Source organism: Paraphaeosphaeria sporulosa, assembly GCF_001642045.1.
Source record: "Paraphaeosphaeria sporulosa strain AP3s5-JAC2a unplaced genomic scaffold CC84scaffold_1, whole genome shotgun sequence".
NCBI classification, from domain to species: domain Eukaryota; kingdom Fungi; phylum Ascomycota; class Dothideomycetes; order Pleosporales; family Didymosphaeriaceae; genus Paraphaeosphaeria; species Paraphaeosphaeria sporulosa.
The window spans coordinates 2,792,268-2,817,595 of record NW_017253360.1 but is presented as its reverse complement, the minus strand read 5'-3'; the positions used below and the strand labels follow the sequence as shown (position 1 = coordinate 2,817,595).

At 53.2% G+C, this 25,328-nt stretch overlaps 13 protein-coding genes across 13 annotated transcripts in view; 8 read left to right on the top strand and 5 right to left on the bottom strand.

Moving 5' to 3' along the window:
* Positions 1–242: 242 nt before the first annotated feature.
* CC84DRAFT_1159513 (putative autophagy protein Apg12) lies at positions 243–1,210 on the top strand. The gene is made up of 3 exons (XM_018177255.1): positions 243–545; positions 667–866; positions 912–1,210. The coding sequence occupies exons 1-3, from the start codon at positions 461–463 to the stop codon at positions 975–977; spliced, it is 351 nt and encodes a 116-aa protein (XP_018042523.1). The 5' UTR covers positions 243–460; the 3' UTR covers positions 978–1,210.
* Positions 1,211–1,221: 11 nt separating this feature from the next.
* CC84DRAFT_1159512 (uncharacterized protein) lies at positions 1,222–2,765 on the bottom strand. The gene is made up of 2 exons (XM_018177254.1): positions 2,087–2,765; positions 1,222–2,036 (listed from the first exon to the last, which is right to left on the bottom strand). Exons 1-2 carry the CDS (start codon positions 2,453–2,455, stop codon positions 1,344–1,346), a joined length of 1,062 nt encoding a protein of 353 aa, XP_018042522.1. The 5' UTR covers positions 2,456–2,765; the 3' UTR covers positions 1,222–1,343.
* Positions 2,766–3,354: 589 nt separating this feature from the next.
* CC84DRAFT_1159511 (uncharacterized protein) lies at positions 3,355–5,142 on the top strand. The gene is made up of 8 exons (XM_018177253.1): positions 3,355–3,813; positions 3,887–3,894; positions 3,928–3,930; positions 4,004–4,044; positions 4,157–4,195; positions 4,243–4,357; positions 4,417–4,598; positions 4,650–5,142. The coding sequence occupies exons 1-8, from the start codon at positions 3,781–3,783 to the stop codon at positions 4,787–4,789; spliced, it is 561 nt and encodes a 186-aa protein (XP_018042521.1). The 5' UTR covers positions 3,355–3,780; the 3' UTR covers positions 4,790–5,142.
* Positions 4,993–5,649, bottom strand: CC84DRAFT_69556 (uncharacterized protein). Its single transcript, XM_018187094.1, has one exon. The coding sequence runs from the start codon at positions 5,579–5,581 to the stop codon at positions 5,210–5,212; it is 372 nt and encodes a 123-aa protein (XP_018042520.1). The 5' UTR covers positions 5,582–5,649; the 3' UTR covers positions 4,993–5,209.
* A 495-nt stretch (positions 5,650–6,144) lies between these two features.
* On the bottom strand, positions 6,145–7,689 carry CC84DRAFT_1170939 (uncharacterized protein; the record flags this gene model as incomplete). The annotated part of the gene is made up of 1 exon (XM_018179883.1): positions 6,145–7,689. The coding sequence occupies one exon, from the start codon at positions 7,687–7,689 to the stop codon at positions 6,145–6,147; it is 1,545 nt and encodes a 514-aa protein (XP_018042519.1).
* A 726-nt stretch (positions 7,690–8,415) lies between these two features.
* CC84DRAFT_1159510 (60S ribosomal protein-like protein L6) lies at positions 8,416–9,436 on the top strand. Its single transcript, XM_018177252.1, has 2 exons — positions 8,416–8,843; positions 8,897–9,436. The coding sequence occupies exons 1-2, from the start codon at positions 8,459–8,461 to the stop codon at positions 9,268–9,270; spliced, it is 759 nt and encodes a 252-aa protein (XP_018042518.1). The 5' UTR covers positions 8,416–8,458; the 3' UTR covers positions 9,271–9,436.
* A 283-nt stretch (positions 9,437–9,719) lies between these two features.
* Positions 9,720–10,610, top strand: CC84DRAFT_1254479 (methyltransferase domain-containing protein). The gene has a single exon (XM_018184467.1). It carries the CDS (start codon positions 9,856–9,858, stop codon positions 10,546–10,548), a length of 693 nt encoding a protein of 230 aa, XP_018042517.1. The 5' UTR covers positions 9,720–9,855; the 3' UTR covers positions 10,549–10,610.
* Positions 10,611–11,198: 588 nt separating this feature from the next.
* On the top strand, positions 11,199–12,155 carry CC84DRAFT_1254478 (uncharacterized protein; the record flags this gene model as incomplete). The annotated part of the gene is made up of 1 exon (XM_018184466.1): positions 11,199–12,155. The coding sequence occupies exon 1, from the start codon at positions 11,238–11,240 to the stop codon at positions 12,153–12,155; it is 918 nt and encodes a 305-aa protein (XP_018042516.1). The 5' UTR covers positions 11,199–11,237.
* A 1,062-nt stretch (positions 12,156–13,217) lies between these two features.
* CC84DRAFT_1108244 (uncharacterized protein) lies at positions 13,218–16,826 on the top strand. Its single transcript, XM_018175197.1, has 3 exons — positions 13,218–14,038; positions 14,090–14,691; positions 14,745–16,826. The coding sequence occupies exons 1-3, from the start codon at positions 13,583–13,585 to the stop codon at positions 16,585–16,587; spliced, it is 2,901 nt and encodes a 966-aa protein (XP_018042515.1). The 5' UTR covers positions 13,218–13,582; the 3' UTR covers positions 16,588–16,826.
* A 1,083-nt stretch (positions 16,827–17,909) lies between these two features.
* CC84DRAFT_1182902 (MFS general substrate transporter) lies at positions 17,910–19,848 on the top strand (the record flags this gene model as incomplete). Its single annotated transcript, XM_018180652.1, has 5 exons — positions 17,910–17,933; positions 18,001–18,338; positions 18,391–19,196; positions 19,253–19,503; positions 19,573–19,848. The coding sequence occupies 5 exons, from the start codon at positions 17,910–17,912 to the stop codon at positions 19,846–19,848; spliced, it is 1,695 nt and encodes a 564-aa protein (XP_018042514.1).
* A 63-nt stretch (positions 19,849–19,911) lies between these two features.
* CC84DRAFT_1254475 (uncharacterized protein) lies at positions 19,912–21,310 on the bottom strand. The gene is made up of 4 exons (XM_018184465.1): positions 20,987–21,310; positions 20,793–20,935; positions 20,612–20,722; positions 19,912–20,559 (listed from the first exon to the last, which is right to left on the bottom strand). Exons 1-4 carry the CDS (start codon positions 21,200–21,202, stop codon positions 20,175–20,177), a joined length of 855 nt encoding a protein of 284 aa, XP_018042513.1. The 5' UTR covers positions 21,203–21,310; the 3' UTR covers positions 19,912–20,174.
* A 2,298-nt stretch (positions 21,311–23,608) lies between these two features.
* On the top strand, positions 23,609–23,926 carry CC84DRAFT_1071446 (uncharacterized protein; the record flags this gene model as incomplete). The annotated part of the gene is made up of 1 exon (XM_018173675.1): positions 23,609–23,926. A coding segment is annotated over one exon (318 nt), but the record flags the coding sequence as incomplete, so codon positions are not given.
* Positions 23,927–25,017: 1,091 nt separating this feature from the next.
* The window catches only part of CC84DRAFT_1182897 (HET-domain-containing protein), a gene marked incomplete at both ends in the record, with an annotated part of 4,406 nt that continues 4,095 nt past the window's right edge, over positions 25,018–25,328 (bottom strand). The window contains one exon of the mRNA XM_018180651.1: positions 25,018–25,311. Coding sequence (XP_018042511.1) covers positions 25,018–25,311 — 294 coding nt within the window. The remainder of the gene's footprint in view (positions 25,312–25,328) is intronic.

The following is a 25,328-nucleotide window of genomic DNA, read 5'->3' as shown; positions in this document are numbered from 1 at the left end:
GTTGTCTGAATTGTGGATATATCCTTGGAGAGGAAGGTTGTCATTGCGTGCTGGGTACACCTCATTTATCGCTATCGTATTAGATATAGATATGTATCAATGCGGGAGTGCAGATCAACATTGTCTTACCATGCGATCGATTGTGAATGAAGATGTAACTGCGCTCGAAGGCTGGGTTTACTTGAGATGCGGGGCTCTGGTTGGTCAGGCAGTTGAACTTCGTCCCAGCTTCTCTTGCCATTCTGAACTGTTCTGCTCTCGCGCCAACGCCGTTCACTCTTTTCATGGTTTAAAGCAACCCTGCCTTAACTCCCTGCACCATTGTGTAGTGAGTTCTTCGAGTAACATTACCAGTCTGTCTTTCGTCGCCGCTCCAAACCCCATGTCTCGACCACAATCACCCGCACACCCAGCGTCGCCAGCATTATCAGACGATGCCGCGCCCGAAGCGCCACTCACCATGGCGGCGTCAACCATGCTGACGACGCTACCCGTGGACGCGAAAGAAGCGCTGGCAACGGACGGGAAGGTACATGTTCAGAAAGGTGCGTTGGACTTCAGCAGCCCTGCACGTGTCTCACGTGCACCACGTGCACCTCTCGCACACCTCTCTCCTCAAAATCCGGACTCACATCCTGCATCCATGCCATCCGCTAAGCCGACAAGTCCGCATCCACCTCGTCGCCATCGGGTCCGCGCCCCGCATGTCCACCATGGTCTTCATGATGACGGCGTCGAACCGCTTCGAAGTCGTCGTCCGGCAGATACGGAACAAGCTGAAGCTGAAGCCGCATGAGAGCGTGTTCTGCTACATTGGGAACGTGTTCAGCCCCGCGCTGGATGAGAGTGTGGAGAATCTTTGGAGGGTGAGTTGTGCCTTTTTGTCCTGGGGATGGGGCTGATGTGTGCAGTGCTTTAAGCAGGGGCAGAAGGAGGAGCTGTATGTGGGGTATGCGTTGAGTCAGGCGTTTGGGTGATGTGCGGTTGGGGCGGGGGAGATGGCCTTCGGAAGGGGGAATGGTGGACGGGCTTGGAGGTTGAGGGACTGATGGGAACGACATCAACGACTACGCGAAACGAAGGGACGGGCAGCTCGTGCTGCGGTGATGGAAGAGCTACGCTTGCACTAGCAAGTTGTCACTGTGGAATGGCGAGGAAAGGGAAACCGAATGATATGACTTCATGTTGGGAGACCAAAATATAATCATGTTCTACACAATCCGTGAAATGCCAAAGCTACATGGCGGAACGCTGAACAGAGCTATAGCTGCTGAGAAGTGCGGGTATTTTAAATGCTCAACGACAAACTCAAAAGAAAAGATTTCCCCCATGCTGGCAAAGTGCTACGAAGGAATGTTGGGCAGCTCATCGAACGCCTTGGGTACTTTGAGCTTTCCCTGCTTCGGCTGGGCTGAAGCCTCTTCCCCCGTGTCCTCAATCTGCCGTTCGAACTCGGAAAACACCTCTTGTGACATAGGATACGTGTGCTCTGGGGCCGGGTACGCTCTACTCTTCACTTCGGCTTTGTACTCTTGCATCGCCCTCATGGCCTCCGCCCAGACGTTGCCGTACTGCTTCACAAACTTGGGCAAGAAGCGTCCGGGCGGGAAGTTGCCCATCATGTCTGTCTGCACCAGCACCTGGCCCGAGCAACCATTGCCCGCGCCGATACCAATCGTAGGAATACTAAGCTTTCTAGTCACCAAAGCAGCGACCTCAGCAGGAACCGCTTCAAGCACGACGGCATATGCGCCGGCCTCCTGCACAGCTTTTGCGTCTTCGAGCAGGTTGAGTGCTGAGGCGGTGCTCTTCCCTTGGACGCGGAAACCTCCAAGCGCATTCTGGCGCTGGGGTGTGAGCCCGACATGGGCGAGGACGGGGATGCCGGCAGATGTGATCTTGGAGATGGTAGGCGCCATTTCTTTGCCGCCTTCCAGCTTGACGGACTTGACGCGGCCTTCTTTGACCATGCGGATGGCGGAGGCTAGGGCTTGCTCGGGGCTGATCTCGTAGGTGCCCATCGGAAGGTCACCGACCTTTGCGCGTGTTAATATGGATTGAGGGGTGCTGGAGATATAGAACGTACTGTGAAAGCCCCCTTGGTCGCGCGGGCCACGGACCGACAGTGCAACAGCATCTCCTCCATCAGGACCTCGCTGGTGTCCTCCATGCCCAGCGCGACCATGGCCAAGCTATCTCCCACCAGTATCATGTCCATGCCGGCGTGGTCGGCGACGTGTGCGCTTGGGAAGTCGTGCGCGGTGATCATGGTAATGGGCTCGTTCTTCCGGTAGAGGCTCTGGAGCGTATTGATGGTGACAGGCTTGCGGGCATTGGCGGGCGGCGTGCCCAGTGGAGAGTGCGAGCTCCAGCGGACGGCGACCATGGGCAGTGCAGTCCGCGACAACATCGACGACGGCAAGGCAGCGGGACGACCCGCTCTCCTCAGCGCCATCCTTATGGTGTGCATGTTCACGGCGGCACGCGACAGCGGGGTGTGGTCGTGGCGGGGTCGGGAATTTCCGAATCGGGGACTATGGTGGGATTCCGGGTGAGGAGAGGAGACTTCGGAGGAAAGCCATGGCTTGGGCCGGGGCGGCGCTTTTATTCAAGCTGTGATGGTTTTTGCGCAGTAGACATCAGTATACTCGAGCTTTCTGGTGGAGCGGACGTACCAAGCGAAGCGAGGCCGAGGTCTGTCGGTTGCGCTTAGCGCGTCGGCAGGGGGTGCTACCACTGTCTGGCTGCGGTACAACTCAGCCCTACCGTGAACCAGGGCGGGCAGCGATGCTGCTGTCCAGGGACAGCCACAGGCTGGACTACTCGCATGGTCCCTGGCGTGCTCCTTGAATCCACACACGATGGCTACTTTGCTCGTTGCAAGGTAAATTGGCCGAACTACGGCGAGCGAGCGACGCCGGCTTGTTGAAGGACTCCGACAGACAAAGGCCAGCCCCTCGCGAAGAATGACAGACATGTCAGTACCTCGGGAGTACTTTGGGCTGCATGCCAAACACATAGTCGAGGGGTTGCGATTCCGCGATGCAGGTGAGCATCTTGTCAAGTTCAAGGCTGTTGAGTCCTCGCAAGTCGGACTATCAAATGTTGACGGCAGAGTGACTTAGACTACACATGTGCACTGGGAATATCCGCCATCTTGACCCGACCCTATATCGCCGTTGGTCATCTTCAGAAGAGGGGGCATGGGGGGAAGCGAAATGGACGCTCGTGCTTCGGGGTTCAACGTGCTTCAGCATCCATCCCAATGAGGCAATCAGCTCTGCCACAATGTTCTACCACAATGACGTCCTCCTGCTCTTGTTATCACATTTCATAGTCCACTCAGACCGAATGCGGCGCACAAGATGCATGTCACTGCAGCGTCCGCAGTGGCGCCGAATCGCCGTCTGTCGGCAATAGCCGGCGCCGCGAGCGTGACTACCCTGGACACTTGACAACGTCGTTCCTGGCCACCCCAGTCTCCTACATCACCTGCTGCTCCATTCTTACCACAGTGCTCACAGTCATAGCCCGTACTTGCCCACTGCACCCCTCTTCACATCTGCCAGTGGCGTTGCCCCATAACCCTGCCTACAAACCAACTGCAGACGCAGCAAACCAGCCCCTCCGTGGTGTCGATTGCCCCGCGGAAGCTCCCCTCCACCTCCGCTTGCCGCCCGCGCGTCCGACCCAGCGCGTCCGACACGACCCCCCAAAGCCTCCGACGGCCCTCGTATTTCATACAACCTTCACAGACGCCTGGCGTTGTCATTTCTCGCCATGAGCAGTCCTAAGAGAAGGATCGAGACGGATGTAGGTCATCCCAGCTGTATACCGCCTGGTCAAGATGTCTGGTGTGCTGACGATTCGCCTTTCTCTCGTGCAGGTCATGAAGTAGGTTGTCACACCTTCCAGGGCCTGCAGTCGCATGCTAATGAATGACTAGGATGTACGCCGCTCACTGCTCTCGCCTCACTCTCGGATAGCGACTGATACGCAGCAGGCTGATGAGCGACTATGAGGTTACCTTAGTCAACGACAACAGTAGGCTTGTCTTCGTCTCTCTACCTCCCTACCTAGCTGACAACATCGCAGTGTGCGTTTCGCCGCCAGCCGTCCCAACACCGATGCGTCGCATGAACGCTGACAAACAATAGGCAAGAGTTCTATGTCAGGTTCAAGGGCCCAGTAGAGAGTGCGTCGCAGGAAACATAGGCTTATGAATGCGGCTAACGAAAGCAGCACCTTTTGAAGGCGGTCTTTGGAAGATTCACGTTGAGCTGCCCGATCAGTACCCGTACAAGAGCCCCAGTATCGGTTTCGTGAACCGGATATTCCATCCCAACATCGACGAGCTGTGAGTAGCCCATAAAGATGCTACAATATTGGGAGGAGCAGTCACTCACCGTTATGCAGATCAGGGTCGGTCTGTTTGGACGTTATCAACCAGACATGGTCACCAATGTACGACATGATCAATATCTTCGAAGTCTTCCTCCCGCAACTCCTCCGATACCCCAACCCGACCGATCCCCTGAACGGAGAAGCCGCCGCCTTACTGATGAGGGAACCGAAGAGCTACGACGCGAAAGTCAAGGGTACGTGGATAGTTGGAGACAAGCGCGGGAACAAAGTCTAATGGATGGCAGAATACGTACAAAAATATGCTTCGAAAGACACATCAGAAGACTCGGACAAGGACAACGATGACGATGATGAGATGAGCTCCGTTGGCAGCTACGAGTCTGGCGACGAAGATGAAGCAGCCGGCAACATGGAGGATATTTAGGTGATCGCTTCGCACCAGTTGGCTATATGACCCTCCTTTCTCTTGTCTTCTCATCGGTTTGCAGACAGACGGACGTTCGAGGCGTATCTTGGCGCTTATTCCACTCATACCAGCTGCATCATATTCCCCCTGGTCATCGGTCTCACATAGTTGCAGCTTCTGGATTCTGTTTATGCCCTTTTGGTTTTTGGCACCATAGTTTTCGTTCATGGATGAGTCGAGTAGCAGAGCTATAGGTCTATGGGTCTGCGCTAGGAGAATCGGCATGGAAGATTGCACTGTTGCAATTTGTACGTAGAAATGGGTATCATTTTTTCACTGCATTGTGTAGACGCATGCGTGTCGAAGTTGGCATACGAAATACATTGGTTCCAATCTAACGTTATGTGTCCTCGCAAAGCCTGGGAGAAGATGACACTTTCACACCACAAAGAATACACAGAGCGAACGTTGCTTCGCCACCTTGAAGAGACTCATCTGAAGATGATCCTCCCACCGCCACTTGTAGACATGGAGAAGCTTGAGGTGGAGCGAAAAGAAAACGTCATTGACATGTGCTTTGAACTGGCTAAGATGACGGAAATAGTGTGTCCCCTTGGAACATGAAGAGGGTTCGCTCACCCAAAAATGCTGATTTAGAATGAAGCATTGGAAACTAAGTAGTCCCGCGAACGCCTGACGGTGGGGAAATGGCAGAGTACAGCTATAGAATGGGGGTAAGATGGCGATGACCCTAGCGAGTAGCGAAATAGCAGTAAAGAAAGACTCGGAGAACGAACCGAGATCCTTCATCTAGCGAGAAAGGATATCTCCGGGGATAAGTAAGAGGTTCGTGCCGTGATATGTCAAGTTTCTCGAACGTCAAAGGCTTCAAAGAACCTTGGACATTGTGCGACAAGCGCGTGTATCAGCGATTCCAACCTTATCGAGACGATGGAAGGCGCCATCGAGTCGGGTTTCTAGAGGACGGTAGAAGCCCGTTGGAAGTTCATGAACCGATCCCGCAGGTCCTTGTCTTCTTGGGCTTCCTTTGAAAACGACAAGTTTGCGACAAATGCGGGTGCGGGCGCAGGAGCCGAACGTAAAGGTTGATTCAGCGTATCAAAAGAGGTCGGCAGTGTTGGGACCGAGTCGTTCGGAGGAAGGTTCAACGCTGGAATGAGCTGGTCCTGTGGAGCACTTTGCTGAAGGAATAGCTTTTTACGAATCAAGTTCGTCATAGACCGGCATTTGATATTGCTGGCTGCATATTTGGTCATGAGAAGCCATGCACCGGTGGTCAGCACAATACATGCAGTGCTCTTGAGCAGCCTGGAGTTTGATTAGCTAGATTCAATGGGAGGAGGAGCAAGGACTTACGCTTCGTGAAGCATCTCCAACGTGTCCAGGTCGAAGGACATAGGGAGGCGCCGTGCGATAGCGTAAGCCGATGCGCTAAAGACGAGCAATGTGAGTGTTAAGGTTATGAGTTTACGAGCCGCTTTATCAACAAAGGGTACACCAGACACACTTCGAATGAACAACAATAGTCCCACAATGATGCCTCCAAGACTGAAATAGGTGACGAAGGTCTCGAAACTTCCTAGCAGGCGTCCTGCGGTTTGTGCCACCGAAGCAAGGCTACCCAGGCCCGCGTTGAGGATCTCCATTTTGGCAATGGAGCCATTCAAATCGCTATTCAGGGAACTGATCTTGTCGTTGAGTCTGTCAATTTCCGAGCTGGTGCTGGAAAGCCCGGTACCTAGGATGTCTAAACTCTTTACCGTCGTTTCGTGCTGTTGTTGTAGGGCTAGTATGTTCTTGGTGTGATACTCCTGCAGCTCTTCCTTGTGCGCCTTCAACTGTTTGGAAAGCTCCATGGCCTTTCCCTGGAAGAACTCGTCCATGCCTGTAGAAAATTGAACCAAGAAATCGACTTGCTGCAGCGACATGACTTCGTTGTTCTTCGCAATTGAGGTCTCGAAGTTCTCATACAGCCTAGATTGGAGCGCGGCATAATATTCATCGATATGGTGTTGCGAAGCTTCCAATCCTGACCGCAGGTTGCGAAGGTCTTCGTTAGTCTCCATCAGTTGGTCATGATATTGCTTATGGGCGTCGTTCGCAAATGTTGTAAATTTATCAGCTGCCTGCTGAGACTGTTCGAGGGATCGGCGGAAATCGTCAGAGAATGTGTTCAGTTGATCGTTCATAGACTGCATCTTCGACCCCAAGGGCTGGACGGATTCGTGCATCTTGGCTACCACAAGAGTGAGGTTTTTGTGGACCTGAATAGCCCGTTCTGTCTCGATGTGCTGCCGGGTGAGATGGCAGATGTGCATAGCACGATATCTTGCATTACTGTAGGAAGTCCAGGTTTGGGGTAACGCTTGCATCGTTGTGAGGCATTGCTGGAGATCTGTCTTGGTTGCCTTGGGGTAACAGAGCTCATCAGTGATCACTTCTGCCTTGCTCCACCAAGATCGTTTAACGCAGGCTTCGTGGGACGGAAGAAATGCCTGACACGTGGGAGGTGCCTTTGAATAGTGATCTTGAGCACCAACAAACTCGCAAATGGCTAGTTTGAGAGCGAATTCGTTGTGCACGTCTTCTAGAACTTGATCTGGATAGCTTTTCGCAAATTCTGATGCGTTGTCAAGAATTTGACATTCAATCGTAAGTTTTGACGTCGCGAGCTGAGTGCACGCTGGTTTTGAGCTCAGATGCTCGAGCCAGGCCCATGTCTCTTTGAGTTCAGTGGCTTGACTGATCTGAGCATTCGCTTGCATGACTAGGGACAGCTCAGGGTCGATAGCATGGCCATGGCTCGCACGAGGCGATGAAGATTGGGCTGCGCCCATCGAGGTGGTCACGGCGAGTATGACGGTGTAGGTTCGTGTTAGTCGATGCAGGAGGTCCATCTTGATGTCGATCTGGAACCGATGCGAAAATTTTGAATATTTTAACGACGGCTGCTGGTGCGCTGGGGTTCAATATATCTCCAAGAGAGCGGTAGGATGAAGCAGACCAGAAGGAAGGAGCACAGGGCTAGAGATACCTGGCTGGTCACAACGGCAGTCACGCCCACACCAAGAAGGGTAAAAGGTAAGTATATGACTATCAATTACTTCCTAAGAAACTGAAAGACGACTGAAAGCCATTAGGAGAAACAAGGGAGCGTTGGCGAAGTTCCTGTGGAGCAGTGAGTTGGCTTGAGGGGTAGCAGGTGAGATAGCGAGCAGAGAGACTGGCGATGGTGCACTGGGACGTTTGACGAGTAAGAGAGGAGAGTGCTCTGCAGTCTGTTAGAAGGCTCAGAGTTCAAGAGCATCTTTGGACGGAGTTTGCAGTCAACGTATAATGGTGGAGAGGGTCGTTGTTGCCCTTCCAGCTTCATTCAGGAAGCTGCAGCCGCGCGAGCGTGTAGCGAAGCCTGCGACTCCATGCTGCAATGTGCTCAGGCGCGTATCTAAAAGTATATGTCTATAGATCGTCCGATGGTGGACACTGGCTCAAGACTCCACTACTGGACCTGAATCGTACTAGTTCACACGATGCAGGCGAAGCCGTCGCACGTGACTTTCAGGTGGCGGACTCCCGCTATTGGCCAATCCCGGATCGATTCTTGGCGGCCGCGCATCTGCAACGCTCCAGAAAAGTTACGCCAGCAGCATCGTCGTCAATTACACGATGTTCTCAACAGCACGCCGGCGTTGCGCCCGCAGCCTCCTCGCTCCCTCGCAGCCTAAAATCGATTCGCTCCCTCTGTTCCTCCTCCCGGCCTTCCAGGCACCCGCTGCCGCGCGCGGTTTCGCATCGACGTCGCCATGTCAGTCTAAGATCGGCTCCGCGCCGCTGTCCATTCCGCCAGGCGTCACGTTCAAGGTCATTCCGCCTTCGTCTAGAGGCAGGGGAGCGCGTTCGCAGGCAATGTCCACAGTCCAGATCAAGGGGCCGCTTGGCGAGCTCTCGATGGACGTTCCCGCCTATGTGAACATCAACCAGGATCCTGCCCTGTCGGGCCCTACGCTCACCGTCGCGGATGCCACAGACAAGAAGCAGAAGGCTATGTGGGGTGCGCATCCATATCTCCGACCATGTAAGATTCTTGCGGCTGACTTGTAGCAGGAACGACCCGCGCATACCTCCAAAATCACATCCTCGGCGTGAGCGAAGGTCACTCTGCAATTCTCCGCTTCAACGGTGTCGGTTACCGCTCCACTATTGAAAAGACCGCTACGACCGTCGAACCGGAGTTCCCCGGTCAGGAGTTCGTGAACTTGAAGGTCGGATACTCTCACCCAATTGAGTTGGGAATTCCCAAAGGCATGAAGGCCAGCACGCCACAGCCCACACGTTTACTGTTGGAAGGTCCTGAGAAGGAGGTGGTAATGCAATTCGCAGCAAAGATACGGAAGTGGAGGGTACCAGAGCCGTATAAAGGAAAGGGTATCTTTGTGAATGGAGAGACAATCAAGCTGAAGAACAAGAGGACGAAATAAACGGTCCCTGGCATCAAGTATATGTACTGTATATGTGTGGGTGTTGTATTATATCAAGAGACGGGCGGCATAGCGACCACGACCGGTTTAGCAATGTATTGGTGTTAACAAGCACCGATTCAATTCTCTATGTTTATACCGATAAAGTAACGGAAATGTACAAAACATGTTGCTTGAACCGAAGAGCGTAAACCGCTGTGGTCACTCCCTGATAGCCGCAGACTGTACGCACTACAGCGTGACTCACGTCGAGCTGGACTTGCATCGCAAACTATTGCAACGAAGTAGCGAAGCTATTTGAGCAACTGCCCGGTGTAGGTGAGTCAAGCCCTTTTAGTACGCCCTTGACCCCGGAGCCCATCCCCATCCAGAGAAGGGCGCAATCAATGGTGTGGGGTATCCCCACGCTAATGCAAGTTCACCAGATCTCAAACTAGGTATTGCTTCTCACCTCACAGTGCCTACAATTCGGCAGCCCTATAAATAAATGTAAATGTGATAGTTCACTCTGCGAATGACACAGTCGGACAACAACGAACCCTTACGACGCGTACCCAAGCTCAATAACCACCGTTTGCACTCAAGATGGCTAAACCCACCACTGTCCCCGGAGACCTGAAAGACCGCATGAAGAATTGCTACGACGCCATAGCGCACACCTACAACGCCAAGCTCGGAAATGTCCTCGACAACATCCGCCTCAACTACGTCAACCGCCTGCTCAGCCTCCTAAAAGAGACAGGCCGCGCAGATGCCACACTCCTCGAGCTCGGCTGCGGCGCTGGCGTTCCCAGCACAAAGACCTTTCTCGACAACCCCACACCCTCCATTCACGTCACCGCCAACGACCTGTCCACCGTGCAGCTCGACCTCGCACGCCAGCACCTCGCTGACCATGTAGAAAGCGGGAAAGTCACGCTCATTCCGGGCGACATGCTCGCACTGGACTTCCCGCCCCGTTCGTTCGACGCGGTCACGGGGTTCTATTCTATCATCCACCTCCCGCGTGACGAACAGGTTCTGCTCATGCAGAAAATCGTGGGCTGGTTGAAGCCTGGTGGGTACTTTCTTGCGAATTTTGCGGACGAGGAGCAGGAGAGCCATGTCATGGAGAAGTGGCTGGGGGAGGAGAAGGGGTGGACGTTTTGGAGTGGGTGGGGGGCGGAGGGGAGCGCGAAAATGGTGGCGGACGCAGGTTTGGAGGTGTTGGTAAGGGAGACGAGGGAGAGCAATGTTGATGCTACGTTTTTGTGGGTTGTGGCGAGGAAGAGTGTTTGAATGACTGGATGGTGGTATATGCGAAGGGATATAAATTGACAAACTTGTCCTGGATTCGGTACTCTGTAGTTTGGCTGTTATCCACGGTTGAGGTGCTCCAGTGCGTGATGAAAAAGCGCCCAATTGCGTCAATGAGGTAGGATTTGAAACTGGCATCGACTCGAAGCAATGTTGTTGGCTACTTACGCTTTGAAGTCCTTATAGAATCTGCGGCATGGTTCAAGAGCTTTGCGAGCAGCGGGATGATGTTGTGGTGAACGTGCTTCGAACAGGTACGTCTGCTTTCATTAGGAGACCGGGCTCTCTCCAGGACTGCAATCTTGTGAGCATACTCAGGAAGTTTTCAAACGAGCAAAAGTTACCCAGGATCGGAGTCCTGGACATGTGACAGCATCAACAAACGCGCCGTCAAACTTTCAGATATGCGTCCCTGAGCTGAACTCACTGATCTTCGTCGCCTCTCACCATAGCCAACGGGTAAGAACATGAGATAGTCCGGCTGATCACAATGCACGTAAAGCTTCAAATCACTTATGGTGGCCAGTGCTGGCACATTCGTGGTACCTGGCGCTGCGATTCACCTTCACCTGGCCACGGCGTCAACTCCATGAAAGTTTCACCGGGAATCTACCACTTTGGCCAGCTATATAGACGAACTCCCCGCAAGAACGACAACCGAAACCCAAACAATGACTCAACCTACAAACCGCCGAACTATGAGCGTTGCGCGAACTGACAGTATCTTTGTCGACACACCTGCAGGAACCCTCGAACGTGCCCTGTCCGAGAAGCCGGACCTTGAACTGATCCACATACCATCTCACTATCTCCTTCCTCCCACGCACCCCTCCCCTTTTGAAGGCACTCTGGAAGCCTCGCTCGACGCCCTCCTCGACTTTGGCCGTGCGCATCCCAACTCGATCTCTATCATGAACGTTCTCCGCCAATCCGTTACTACGACGACGAACTGGCGTGATCTGCTTGTCCCGATACTGGAACTCGAGGAGAAGACGGCCATGGGCAACGGCCGCCTGCTGCTAGAGGAGCTTCTCTTTCTGGCTACGCGGACGCTGCTTCCCGAACAGATTGCTCAGAATAGGGCGTGCATGCACCGAATGTACGCGGCGAAGAGGACTACGTCGACGAGGATGATCTTGCGATACGACATGTTGCGCGAGTGGGCTAAGCGGGCGAACAACCACTTCATCGTTGTCGAGTCGCATCCCCCCCTGGGCAACTTGGAGGCATCTGTCGCGGCGGCGGAGGAAGAAGACAAAGTGCACCCTGGGAGGAGGCCGGCGTTGCCAAATATTTGGGCCACGCTGATTGCGGCGCCGGTGCAGGGCTACCACGTTTACAAGGTGGGACAGGCGATGAAGCATCATGTCACGGGACTGGACAAGTGGCTCATGTTTGAAGATGAGGAGGTCGCGGGGTGGAACACGGACACATTGGTCCAGTTGGTGATGCAGGCTCTACTGCAGTGGCAGTGGTTGAGGGACAATACGGAGCGCATGGAGAGCATGGAGGTGAAGGGCTGGGGAGATTTGGAGGGGCGGGCGGACGAGTGCGAATGGGTGCGAGACGACAAAAGGGCCAAGGCTTAGATAATTTCGTATGGAGAAAGAACGACGTGATGGTCCAAGGCAAACAAGGGACGGCTTTGCTACGAGACGGCATGAACGCATTCGTGAAAGCTCCGGCATGGGGACAGCGTGATGGTGGGATGGGGGTCAGCAGGGCTTCCCATCTCCGGTGGTGGAATTGCGCTGATATGTATTTGCGGACGGCGTGGCTCACTTCAGTATTGCACTCAGGTAGACATTCGCTATCTCTTTTCTGCAATCTGGATCTGTAGATGGATCTGAGCTGAGCACTGCGTCGGTACTACGATTGCGCTGCGACGTTCCTATAGAAAGGTAAAGTTCTGTTGTGTATATCCGTTCCTAGGTGGTGGGGTTGGAGTTGGTCGCCGGGGCGGCGGCATGCCCAGGTCCGTAGTAGGATGATGTAGGCTGAGTGAGACGGAAATACGGACAAGGCCAGCACATGTTCGCGCTAAACACGCGAACCACATCACAGAAAGTTGTTTCAGACTTGTGCTCCAGATATGATGTAGCCAGGGCATGCCCGGGTTTGTACGATGCAACAGTAGGGAAGGCATCAGGACGCTTCTGGTTCACGCAACAGCCCGATGATCGGGCGATACAAGCGGTGAGCATGAAGCTTAGGGTGTTGGTGATGTTTGCAGCGCGAGGCAAGACGGCATCATCCCTCCAGACTGGTGTGGCAGCGGTTGGCAGACCGTCATTGTTGTTTCGCACGGCGGGGCTGACTTGTGTGCGCGAGCACGCGACTTGGGGTGCCCAGGCGGGCGATTGGCCCTCGTTGGAGGTGGTACCCAAGTTCGCGTGCTCTCGCGTGGCAACTGTTCGTATTTACGGCGCGTCAACACATGCAGCGCGCTCTGTGCAACCAGGCAACAAGCCCGCACGACAGCCCAGCGAGACGGCAGAATCGTGGCTGCGGACTGGCCGTTTGAGAGGTCGCTTGTGCGTTCAGCACCGACAAAAAGTGGCCCGTTGGCGACGGATTAATATGCATCTGCAGCCAAGGGTGGACCGATAAGCTAGCCCTCTACCCCATGCGCCTGCACCTCCTTTACAGGTCGAGCCCCCTCCTCCGCGGTGCGTCTGTGAACCTGCGTTGCTTTGACTTGCACACTGTGCCCTTCGCTCATTACTAGCATCCTGCATCCGCCGCGGCGTTGCATTCCACTCGTTCGGTACATGTTTTGCGACTGTTGAATCTCCCCCAGCGCGTGGACCGCCGCCACTCGAAACGCACCCGCTGCAAGCACCGTCTGCAACCTCCGACAGCCAACCCTCCGCGCCAATTCCTGCACTAAACAGGCACCGAAAACACTGCGACGTACCACGACAGAGCTGCGGCCCGATCGCTCTCCCAGCCAACCTCTGCACCCTAGACGGTCCCTGCAGATGTCACCAGGTTGAAAGCGACCAAAAAACATACCATGGACCTCGCGCGGGAATCAGGTGCCCCTGAGGGCCAGGAAGTCGCCAGGCGCGCCCCAAGAATCCACATCGATAGCGAGCGCCTGCCGACTGACTCCATGGTCACCGTCCCGCTGTCTGAGACCGACGGTGTACCCGCCGCCGAGGACGAAGTTGTTTCGCCAGCGCTGCAGCACCCCGACATCACCGTCCAAGAGGAAAAGAGGCTTTCGTCGCGTCCGAGCTCTGCTGAGATCATGGAAGCTTTCGGTCGACGCGGCAGTCGCGACAGGGACAGCAGCCCGGCAGTCGCCAGTCCCACCATCTCCCTTTCCGACGAACATGTCCCCAAAACACCAACATCCGCCGAACGCTCGCGGAGCAACAGCAACGGCTCTGACCAGAGTGCCCAAGTAGACTGGGCCGAGCTGGAGAAGAAGGAGGAACAGGAGCCGCAGGAGGAGGGCCAGGACGAGGTGAGCTTTTGGATGCAAAGGTGAAAGTTGAAGTGAAGCTAATGCGGGCAGGCAATGGCGCTCCTCCTCGCGCGTCTGGAGCAGGAGAACAATGCACTCATGGCTGATTCAAAGGCTACCAACATCAAGGTGTCCCGTGCGCGCTCCCAGTCTCGACCGCCCTCGATGCACCAACTGAAAAAGCTCGTGGAAGAAGGCGCTGCAGACATGCGCGCTTCTCAATTACCCTCCCCTCCGCCCATGACCGAGCTCGAGTTCTGGGCTGCCCTCGTTCGAGACTACCCACAAACGGTCCAACGGCTGCCCACCCTGACGCTCAACAAGATTCGCAGTGGCATCCCAGCGCCACTGCGCGGAGTCGTGTGGCAGAGCGCATCTGGAGCACGGGCAAAGATGATCGAGGACCAGTACGACCAGCTGTGCGGGGAGTCAAGTCCATATGAGAACATCATCAACAAGGACCTGGGTAGAAGTTTCCCCGGAGTAGACATGTTCAAGGACCCTGACGGTGAAGGTCAGAAGATGCTTGGCCGCGTACTCAAGTGCTTCAGTCTCTACGACGACAAGATTGGCTACTGCCAGGGTCTGGGCTTCCTGGTCGGTCCGCTCTTGATGCAGATGGGCGATAAGGAAGCCTTCTGCGTGCTTGTGCGGTACGTTGGCTCTCCTTGGTCGATTCTGCTAGTTCTCTACTGATGATTGCCAGGCTTATGGAAGACTACGATCTGCGTGCATGCTTCCTCCCGGACCTCTCGGGGCTGCACCTTCGCATATTTCAGTTTCAGCGCCTACTGCAACATCACATGCCCCAACTCGCAGCGCATCTCGACGAACTGGGTGTAGAAACGGCTTACGCGTCGTCATGGTTTCTATCATTCTTTGCAACCACATGTCCGCTTCCGATGCTCTTCCGCGTCTACGATGTTCTGTTTGCCGAGGGCGCATCAGAGACTATCATGCGTGTGGCGCTTGCGCTTATGAGGAGAAACGAGAAAAGGCTTCTCGCTCTGACCGAGTTTGAAGACGTCATGCAACTGCTCCTGAGCAGGGCGATGTGGGACCCTTACGGGCGCAATGCACGGTCTGCTGATGACCTCGTGAGAGATCTCGTTAGCTTCACAGAAGACGTCACTCGAGAGAAGCTGCAGGGTTTGGAGGCGATATACAAGGAAGAGCAGGATGCTGTCGAGAAGACTAAAGTGCAAAAGTCCGCGACCTCTTTCCTTGGACGGTTATGGGGTGGATCGAACTCGACCAAGTCGGTTGCTCTCAGCCCCGGTCTTACCGCGCCGTCACGACCGCTCAGTTTCCTGCGAAGGACGCCCTCCACACAAAGCCTTGCATCCACCCTAAAGTCTGTAGATGGATCGGAGTCGTCTACGAATACCCAAAGCACCGCGTTGACGGACATCTCGCGAGCGTCTGAAGTCCCGTCTATCAAGGTTGGCCATGAGTCGAGAGCCATGTCTGTCAAAACAGGTCATTCGTCTAATGATCGGGACCAGCGGGACCTGCACTATCAAATTGAGCAGCTATTGATGTCCGTTAGTCAGCTGCAACGCTCCAACAGCGAACTTGAGGCTGCTCTCCAGAAACAACGAGAAGAACGAAAGGAAGACCACCGCATTGTCCGTGCGGTCCTTGATAAGATGCGGTCTAAGCCGTCATCTCTTACCGCACCATCAGATCGGGCATCTCGCCGCAGAACTACCATCACAGCTGCAACCCTAGTCCCAACGGTCGATGAGGAGCCGCAGGAGTTGGACGAGGCTGCCAAGACTCTGGATGAACGATTCCCAACGCATCAGACACATCACCGCGCGTCCTCGATGTTTGAGACCAAACAGGTTCTGCGCGACAACCTCGCTCGCACTAAAGAGCAGTTGACTTCAGAGTCACTACGAGCCCAGGCTGTGACAAGGGAATTGAACGATGTGCAAGCTGACCTCAACATCTCGCGAGAGGCCCTGAAAGAGACGCGTCATCGTCTACAAGATTCTTACAACCAAAACCAGAAGCTGGAAAAGACGATCATGGAGTTACGACAGAATGCTCGGAAGGGGTCGGTACCATTTTCGGACGCGACACCAGACTCAACACCGTCTCTGTCCAGGTCGAATACGACCGATAGCATGGCGTCTACAAGAGGAGGTCTTCGCGAGTTCCGACTTGGTCGATCGGACTCGACAAAGTCTGTCAAGGGGCCAATGACGTTTGCAAAGCGCGCTTCGTCCCTTGCTACCCAACAAGTGCTCACCACTACGGAGAACCAAGCTCCTGCCGACAACGAGGCGCTGCTACTCGAGCTCGTCAACGCCAAAACAGCGGAAGCAGTCGCAAAGCAGGAATTAGAAGAGATGAGGAACAAATTCGAAAATATGAAGAAAGCGATGAACGTCCAGACACCACCGGCAGCAAAATCAACGCCTACTACACCCGCAGCGACACCTGCGCCTGCGCCTGCTCCTGCGGCGACTACAGGCGGCGGATGGGGCTGGGGTGGATGGAAGCGGACGCCCAGCACGACCAACGCGACGATACCAAAGTAATAACACATGACCGTCCTCGAGTGTTGGACGTCGACCATGCATGGATTTGGCTGTATATACAGAGCACGCGCAAGGGTTGGCACGGTGATTGATTTGTACATGACGCAGGAAAAGCGCGTGGCAGATGACGATTTTTTGGGAGCTTTATGCATGTTGCTTTTTTACAGGATGATACCTCCTGCCAAGAGCAGGCTTCGATGAAGGAATTGTTTAATTGTAGCGTTTTCGAAATGATAGTCCTCGGACGATTTCCATTCTCCTTCCAAGTGACTTCTCCAGCATTTGTCGATAAGAACAAGCCGTGATGATCTTCCGAGGTTTGTGGCTGGCGTAGCGCGTTAGGGGTGATGCGGGGATGAACAGGGATGCAGCGGACGGCCCAGAAGGCGGGGGAAAAAGGAGCGCTCCACTGTCATGGACGCCAGCGCCGCCAGCGCCAACCAGCCACACGTCGTGGAGTGGCCCGCCCATCCTTCCCCTATTCATGGGGATGCCGCGGCCATGTGAGATTTATGTGGGGTACGCGTGGGTGACAGCGACGGTGTGGAGCGAGAGTATTAGGGTGCCACGATAGGATGCGGCAGTTGGGCTGGGCGTCGCTGGGCGTTTCTACCGTAAGAGGATGCGGGTCTAGATGCAGAGTGGATATCGAGGCGTAACACGAGGCTCGAGATGGATTCAGAAGAGCCGCCGGCGTACTGTGTGGAAGTTGCGGACAGATAGCGTGCATCACTATTACAGGGTATGTATTGCGATGCATGTGGTCAACAGGGCATCATGCGGTGATGACGGCCTGGCACCGGGTAGAGACGCATTGAGGACAAGGAGGTAAATCCTTGCAGAGGTTTCCTATCGTGTGCTCCCGACCGTTTGATTGAATCCTCCCCAGAGGCTATGCTCTCGATTGTATGCTTGTCCATCCCCAGGAACTTCCCCAGAACCGATACTGATCTAAGCTATAGGCGTTTCACATCGGGCCTACTCTCTGTTCACATCAACTGCCGCTCTGGAGCTCGGATACCGTCCAGGCCTTGTACCCTCATCGACTTAGCGTAAGACTCGGGTGGGCGCATTCTGATAGGCCCACCCCACGTTAGTCGCAATAAACGACGTGCACGCTTGCTTAAACTGAGCAGGATCCCTGTTCCCGTGTGTACATCGAGCAAGTCCCGGTGATCGGCAGAATTAGGCCGCTTGCGCTGAGCAGGCGTATATCACGACCCCTAGGACGCGTCGGAGAGCTGCAGGAGTACCTTCTTACATCACTTTCTTTCCTGTGCTGAGGCATTGACGGGTTTCGCGCAAGAGCGATAGAGACCAACATGGCGGTCGTACACGATGAAAATGTACGTTCGAACTCCCGCGCATTTACATCACCACTTTAATTTGCACACATATTCACAATGCTTCCAGGAGCTCCGCCAGATCGAGGCAGAACTCCACATGGAGATCCTGCCTGGCACCGAGATCATGGCGGATGTCGGTGAACATCACTTCGTCAAAGGCGCCCATCGCACCGTTCTCGTACCGCAACCCTCGGACCATCCAGATGATCCACTCAACTGGAGCACGCCGTGGAAGATTGCGTGTATTGTGAGCGCGAGCATGGTCACATTCACGCAGGGTTTTGGGCCGTTGGCGTTGGCGCCTGCGTTTCCGGCGTTGATGGAGGCGTTTGAGTGCAGTTTGGCGGATGCAGTTCAGTTTACTGGAGTGTGTATTCTGGTGCTGGGGTTTAGTAACTTCGTCTGGTAAGTCTGGCGGTACAAAACGAGATGAATTGAGCTGACTTTATACAACTAGGGTCCCTATCAGCAGTTCCTTCGGTCGTCGTCCCGTCTACCTTCTCAGTCAAATCATCAACTTTGGCACGTCCATTTGGCGCGCCAAAGCTAATTCATATGGATCCTTCATGGGAGCCTGTGTGGTAAACGGTTTGGGAGCCGGACCAGCCGAGACAATTATGCCCGCAGTCATCGCGGATATCTTCTTCCTGCACGACCGCGGCAAATGGAACACTCTCTACTGGGTCGTCTACATGGGCTCTTTGATGGTCGGACCCATCATCAACGGAGCTATGGTTGAGACTGTTGGCTGGAGGAGTTTCTGGTGGTTCAACACGGGTCTGCTTGGATTGAGCATCCTCATGGTCATCTTCATGTTCCCGGAAACGAGATATCCTCGCGAATACGTGCCTGCAGCGGGACCGGCTCCGAGTAGCCCTGCAGCGTCCTCCACCGAGAAGAACGGCACGGGGCATAACGACGAGCTCGACGTAGAACAAGAGAAGATTCAACACACACCTACGGCGAACTCTGTACTGCCCAGCAATGAGGAAGATCTTTCGCGCGAGGAAACGGCGATGCGCGATCCGTACCTGGGCAAGGGCAAGCCGAGCAAAGGACAATGGGGTCTCTTCCAGAAGAACGCGCACCCGTTAAAGAGTATCCTACTAGATCTCTGGATTCCATGGAAGCTTTTTGCTTTCCCGATTGTCGAATTCGCGAGCTTCGTCGTGTCATGGAGTTGTAGTTCGTTCCTGACGCTGAACTTGACCCAAAGTCAGGTATTTGCTGCGCCGCCCTACAACTTCAAGCCTCTATCGATCGGTAAGTCATCTATCTCATTCGCCTTCCTCTCATCGGCAACTAACATTCCCTCACAGGTTTTATGAACTTCGCCGTCTTGGTCGGTGCCTTGATCGGCCTCTTCACCGCCGGTCCACTCTCCGACTGGGTCTCTGCACGCTCCACAAAACGCAATAACGGCATTCGAGAGCCCGAAATGCGCCTCCCAGCCATGATACCCTACATCATCATTATGTATATCGGCAACATCATCGTGTCTGTCGGCTACGACAACCATTGGCCCTGGGAAGCCATCGTCATAATAGGCTACACCTGCGCCGGCATCCAAGTAAGCTGCCTTTCCTTACCCATACCGATCCTTCTTTCGCACACAATCCTTTCTAACCACACGAACCAGGTCGCTGCTCTCCCCGGTATCGTGAGTACCTACGCCGTCGACAGCTACAAGCCTGTTGCAGGCAGCCTGTTCGTCAGTATCACGGTGAACAAGAATGTGTGGGGTTACGGGTTCAGCAAGTTCATTACGCCGTGGTCAGAGGAGGCGGGCTTCGTGCCGCCGATCATGACGAATGCGAGTTTGATCCTGTTGTGGTGTTTGTTCACAGGGCTGTTTTGGTGGAAGGGGAAGACGTTCAGGAGGTGGAGCAGGAACAGCAAGGTGCACAAGATGTAGGGAGAAGGAAGCAAGAGTCAGAGGGAGAGGAGTTGGAGAGATTGTAACAAGAGTTGTAGAGTCCAAGTGTATCAAGGTCAATCTATCTAGAACCTGTTTTGGTGGTCCGATCTAGAACAAGCCAAATCAATTCGTGAAAGTCAGGTTGAAACGCATCAAAGCTTTTCATGCTGCGGACACTTCCAAAGCCACCTCCGATCCGTCATGGAAATGCACACCAATCGCTTTGAGTCCACAGCACCCGCTTTGATGCATGTTCGACTTGTGTTCGACTTGTATTTGACCAATCCCAGTAGCGTGCCGTGTTTTCTACCCCAGCCAGCCATTCAAGCATAGCATTCCCCCTCAATCCCAGCCCACCCAACGCCCTCATACGCCTTCAACCAGGCATTCTGCACGGCAATCCACCAAAAGAGACTCAGCACCTTCGCCGTCCGCTGCAATAAAGCCTCCGGTCGAATCCTCCGCACAAATCCCTCGTCCTCGTTCAGATACGCGTCCAGATGACACGGCCGGTGCAACAGCTGGTTCGGACAGGGCTGCTTGTCTGCTGGCGTATTCAATGGCAAGCTCAGCCACTGCAGGAAGTTCTGGCCAGAGGGGGTGGGCACGGAGCGCAATACTGGGCGGGAAGGACGGGATTGTATAAGGTCGAGGGGCTGAGCGGAGGGCGGGGTGTAGGTGGGGGCGTGGGTGTGCCAGTAGTCGTACCTAATAGGGGGTTAGTGGGTGTTGGAGGAGCTGGGGAGAGGAAGTTGCGTACCGGAAGCGTATGTTGGGAGAGAGATTTCGCTTCTCCATGTACAGCTCGTGGAGGAGACGGCGATTCTGGATTATCGCATTTGGGAGCACGAGGCGCGTCATGAAGACGTACCTGGTGAGGATTGAGGTTAGCGGTGCTGTTCAGATCTGGATCGTGTGAGGTTAAGCTAAATGTCACCTACAGGTCCAGAAGGTTGCCCACGCCATCAAGGCTCCGCTTCTCCTTGAAGTGGTTCATGAGCAGGATCCAGTCGGGCTCAGCGTTGGATGTCTGCGGGTTGGAAATGTGGGCGACGATTATGGAGGGGACATCGCGTTGAGGTGGCTGTTGCAAGTGGTCAGCAGGTAGTCACAAGATATTCACGGAATTGGTTACCTGGGCGAATGGCACGCTCTGGAAGTCGGAGACAGCCTTCTCAGGAAATGGAATATCCCGTATAAGGTCGTCAGGGTCAGGCTGGCCAGGCAAAGCCGGGTACACAGCGCGCGTAGGCCTGAAGAGGGACGGTTGAGTGCCACTGGAGTTCACATTTCCGCTCGAGCTTGGATTGTGATTGAGGCTGACGCCACCACGAGGAGCTGCACAGGACATTGCAACGTGGTGGTGTTGTTTCTAGCAAAGATCGGGCGTTTGAACTAGGGTACAGAAATCTCCAAGATTTCTGAACTATAGAGTAGTATCAGCATGGTCCAGCAAAAGTTTCCGGCAGGCTAACCATCACACTTGCAGTGTCTTGGGGAGGATGCGGGCGGTCTCGGCAATGGTGTAGAGAGGGAGATATATAGTGATGAAAATGATAGTAAGACGCAACGAAAGGGGACTTGCGAGTCTTTATAAACACAAGCGGGCGGTCCAGTAGTTTCTGCACAGCGCTTGCCCCTGTCCATGTGGTTTACACAATCAACTTTTTAGTGACTATGACTCCACTGGAAGCTCGAGCCAGGGAACCGAAGACCGTGCACATTCCTAATGACCACAAAATCTTCGAAATTCAAAGAATCATTTTCATACGACACAGAGAACGCGTAATGTCATTCCTGGGATGCTTTTAGCATAAAAATTGAACGACCAGAAACACATTGCGCCATTTCTCGAACGAGTATACAACTCCGATACGACGAAGGTAGGACTCGATTGCAATTTGATAGCGAGGTGATCAGAGAATTGAAATATATCAATTTAACTAGTATGAATACAAGATTTTGTATCCAGTATAGCAACAATAAACAGACTAACATCCCCCCCTGCGTGAAGCAAAACCCCCTGTGAGGACATGGAAAAACCACAACCCTAATTTATTATCTACCCCGCGGGCTTTTCGTGCCATAATCAAGACATGAGTATCTTTCACGCGTTTGTCCCCGAATTATTAGCTTGCAACCCAAAATTTCGACACCTTGATCATGCTGTTCACCATTACTTACATCCATCTATGGCTGTCCTAATTTTCCACCCCTGCAGCACTGTGATGGGATGCATATTACTTCTCTTTGGAGCGCTGTAGAGATTTTACCAATGAGAATATATAGTTATCTTTTGGTCTAGACCACTTAACTCACCATAGGATAAAGGCAAAAGGTTTCTCCGTGGGGGGAAGTATGATGGTTTCTTAGCGTAGGATCTTGATTAAGCTTACTTAGTATTTTATTTCTACTAAGCTAATCAGCGCTACACCTAATGAATCTAGATCACTACGCTTGCTCGAAAACGTATGTGCTATACTATTTTTGGTAACATAGCGCTGCAGCCTACGTGTCCTTTCCAGCCTGTGCTTGTCCTCTTCCATCACCATCGTATCACAACTTACCCATCGTAGACATGGACCGAGCCAGCCAGGTACTGGCGGAAGGCTTCCCCGTAGATTTACCCCAGACATGGGCTGCCCGGTCCGAATATGCCGGCGTACCTCTCACCACGCTCTATTGTCGCGCTTGCAGACGGCCCTGCGAGAAGGAAAAAGCCCAGAAACAACAATACCTCACCCTAGTGGAAGAGAAAGCGCTAGTTGCGTTCTTATTACTAATGTCTAACCTTAGATATCCAGTCCGTATAAAGTATATACCTTCGCTAGCCCTTATCCTCGCCCGACAGCGGTCGCCCACGGCAAAGGCCCCGGGCAAGAACTGGCCTCAAGCCTTCGAGAAACGCCATCCCAAACTCAAAGCAAGGACGGTGAAGGCGATAGACTGGAAGCGTCATGGCAATAATATATACCCGACGATTGTAGACTAGTTTGATGTGATTGGACCCATCATTTAGGATCCAGCTATCCTGCCTGAGAACGTCTATAATATGGATGAGACAGGAGTCATGCTAAGCATGCTTGGCTTGGTGAAAGTCCTTATAGGTAAGGATGACTTGCGTAAACACCAAGGAGCAGGCGTTAAGCGGACTATAGTAACTACTATTAAATATATAAGTGGCGATGGTAGGTCGCTGCTCCCACTTATCATCTAGCCAGCTTCGACCCACCGAAGCAACTGGACAACATACCCAACACCTAGCTGGCATTATACGCACTCTAAGAATAGATATAACAACTCTAAAATTAGCTTAGAATGGCTCATTCGTGTCTTCAATCCTCAAACTAGAGAACGGGCTAACGGAAGACCGCGAGTACTGATATGCGATGGTTTTAGGACCCATGAAACACTCAAGATCTTAGAGTTCTGCTTTAAAGCTAATATTCTCCTATGCTGCCTCCCTTCTCATACTTCTTATAAGATATAGCCCTACGACGTTGCAGTCTTTACGTCTCTTAAAGCAGCCCACCGCGACGAGGTTGAACGACTGCTTCAAGGAGGCCTGGACAACATTAGCAAGGAGCATTTCACGTCTCTCTATAAGCCTGCAAGAGACAAGGCGTTTTCTAAAAGGAACATTACCGCTTCGTGGGCAGCCACGGGTCTATTGCCATTCAATCCAGAGAGGGTACTCCGGAGTATGCCGAAACCTACCCCTAAGCTAACAATAAGTATTTCAAATGAGGAACCCCCTCCGCAAGTTGAAGTCTTGAAAACGCCCATAACGCTAGTAACAATAGAGGGTCTAGCGTCTTTACATACATTAATCCAACGAGATGCTCATGCGCTTCCTGACGAATCAAGCAAACATCACTTGCAGAGACACGTACAGAAACTGGCAAATGCTGCTCAGGTATCTTTCGCCAAACAGGTCCTCCTGGAAGACCAGAATCAATTCTTGTCGACGCTGAACAAAGAAGCTAAACTCCGCCGATCGACCAGGTCTGTTATCTTGGGGAAAGCGAAGGTAATGAGCTACGAAGACCTTAAAGAGGCGAGGAAGAAGCGTGCTGAGAAGGAGAATGCCAAAGCTACTATGGGTAAGGGAAAGCGCACTCATAAGCGCAAGTGCCCAGAGTCAGAACCCAACACAGGGCAAGGACAGGAGGTAGAGGCGGGTCCGGCAGTACCAGTGCGGAAGGCAAAAGTTACGCGGAAGAGTGTTGTGCCCGGTTCAGCAATGGTGCCCGAAACACCAAAGGCACCAGAGCCCTAGCGGGCACCAGTAGCGCGGATGTATTAAGGGAGGACATTTGAGCTAATGAGATATATTGAGGTCCATACAGCTTTATATACTTAGAATTGTCGTAATAACGTCCATCCAAGCGTGCCGGGACGCACGGTATAACGGGACGCTTTCTCTTCCGGACCCTCGGATCGTCTCTAGTGTCCTCAATGTCAAATGTAATGCGCAACTATTCTATAGCTTTCGCTTTCCTAGCGTATTAGTCTCCGCTAAAAAGCGCGCTGTTGACCGTGCTGTCACTCATTTTGTTAGCATTGTCTTTCGACTCTCTTCTATCACCCCCTGTCTGTTTGCGACAGTACATGTCTGCGAAAAGCTCGGTAGACTAAGAAGGAGGCTAAGATAGCAAAGATCAAGACTACAGCCTCGCAATGTAGACTTAGGGTAATATAGGCACATGCCGGCAGTTTCTCTGCGCAGAGAGCAAGATCGCCAAAACTCACCTACACGGGCGTGGGGCCATCGCCGCTCTTAGCACGCGGTAGCTTGTAGTAGCGTGCTCAAATTTCCGTGACCTCATTTGTGACTAAGTAACTCGACGCTAGTTATATAGGCTGCGGACACTACTGAAAATAGCTGTGGCGCACAACGGCAGCTTTCTAGAAGCATCTACGACCTCGCGCTTAGCCTACGTCGTAACTACACGCCCTACTAATAGCGAGAACCTAATGCCTAGCATCCACCAAGAGCCGTAATAAGACGAAAGCTATCTTCCATACTGTAGAGATTCTTCTTGACGCTTCGTTGTGGCAAAGAGTTAATATATATACTTCTCTATCTCCATCCCTCTAAGAATGCTAAGGTTATTAAAAATTAAAAGAGAAGAAGAACAAGTCAAGCTTCCTAAACTACGAATGTCACTCGAAGCTACATATCCAAATCTTTCCAGACCCGGTACCTACACCAATACATCTGCTTGACGTAGCTGAGCTTACTGGTCGATACTCTGTCGGAAGCCACAGTTTTTGAACATTATCAGAAACCCAGATATTATCTGAGCTAATCGTTACTTCCTGACAGACAGATTGCTTTCGGTTTGTTATGATCTTATCAAAGTGTGACAACGCAAGAATAGAGACGAGATCAACCGAGTTGACAGCACGACTATCCAGGAGCGTCTGCAGGCACGCGCCGCTGCTCGCATCCCAGATCTTGACGGTCCTGTCGC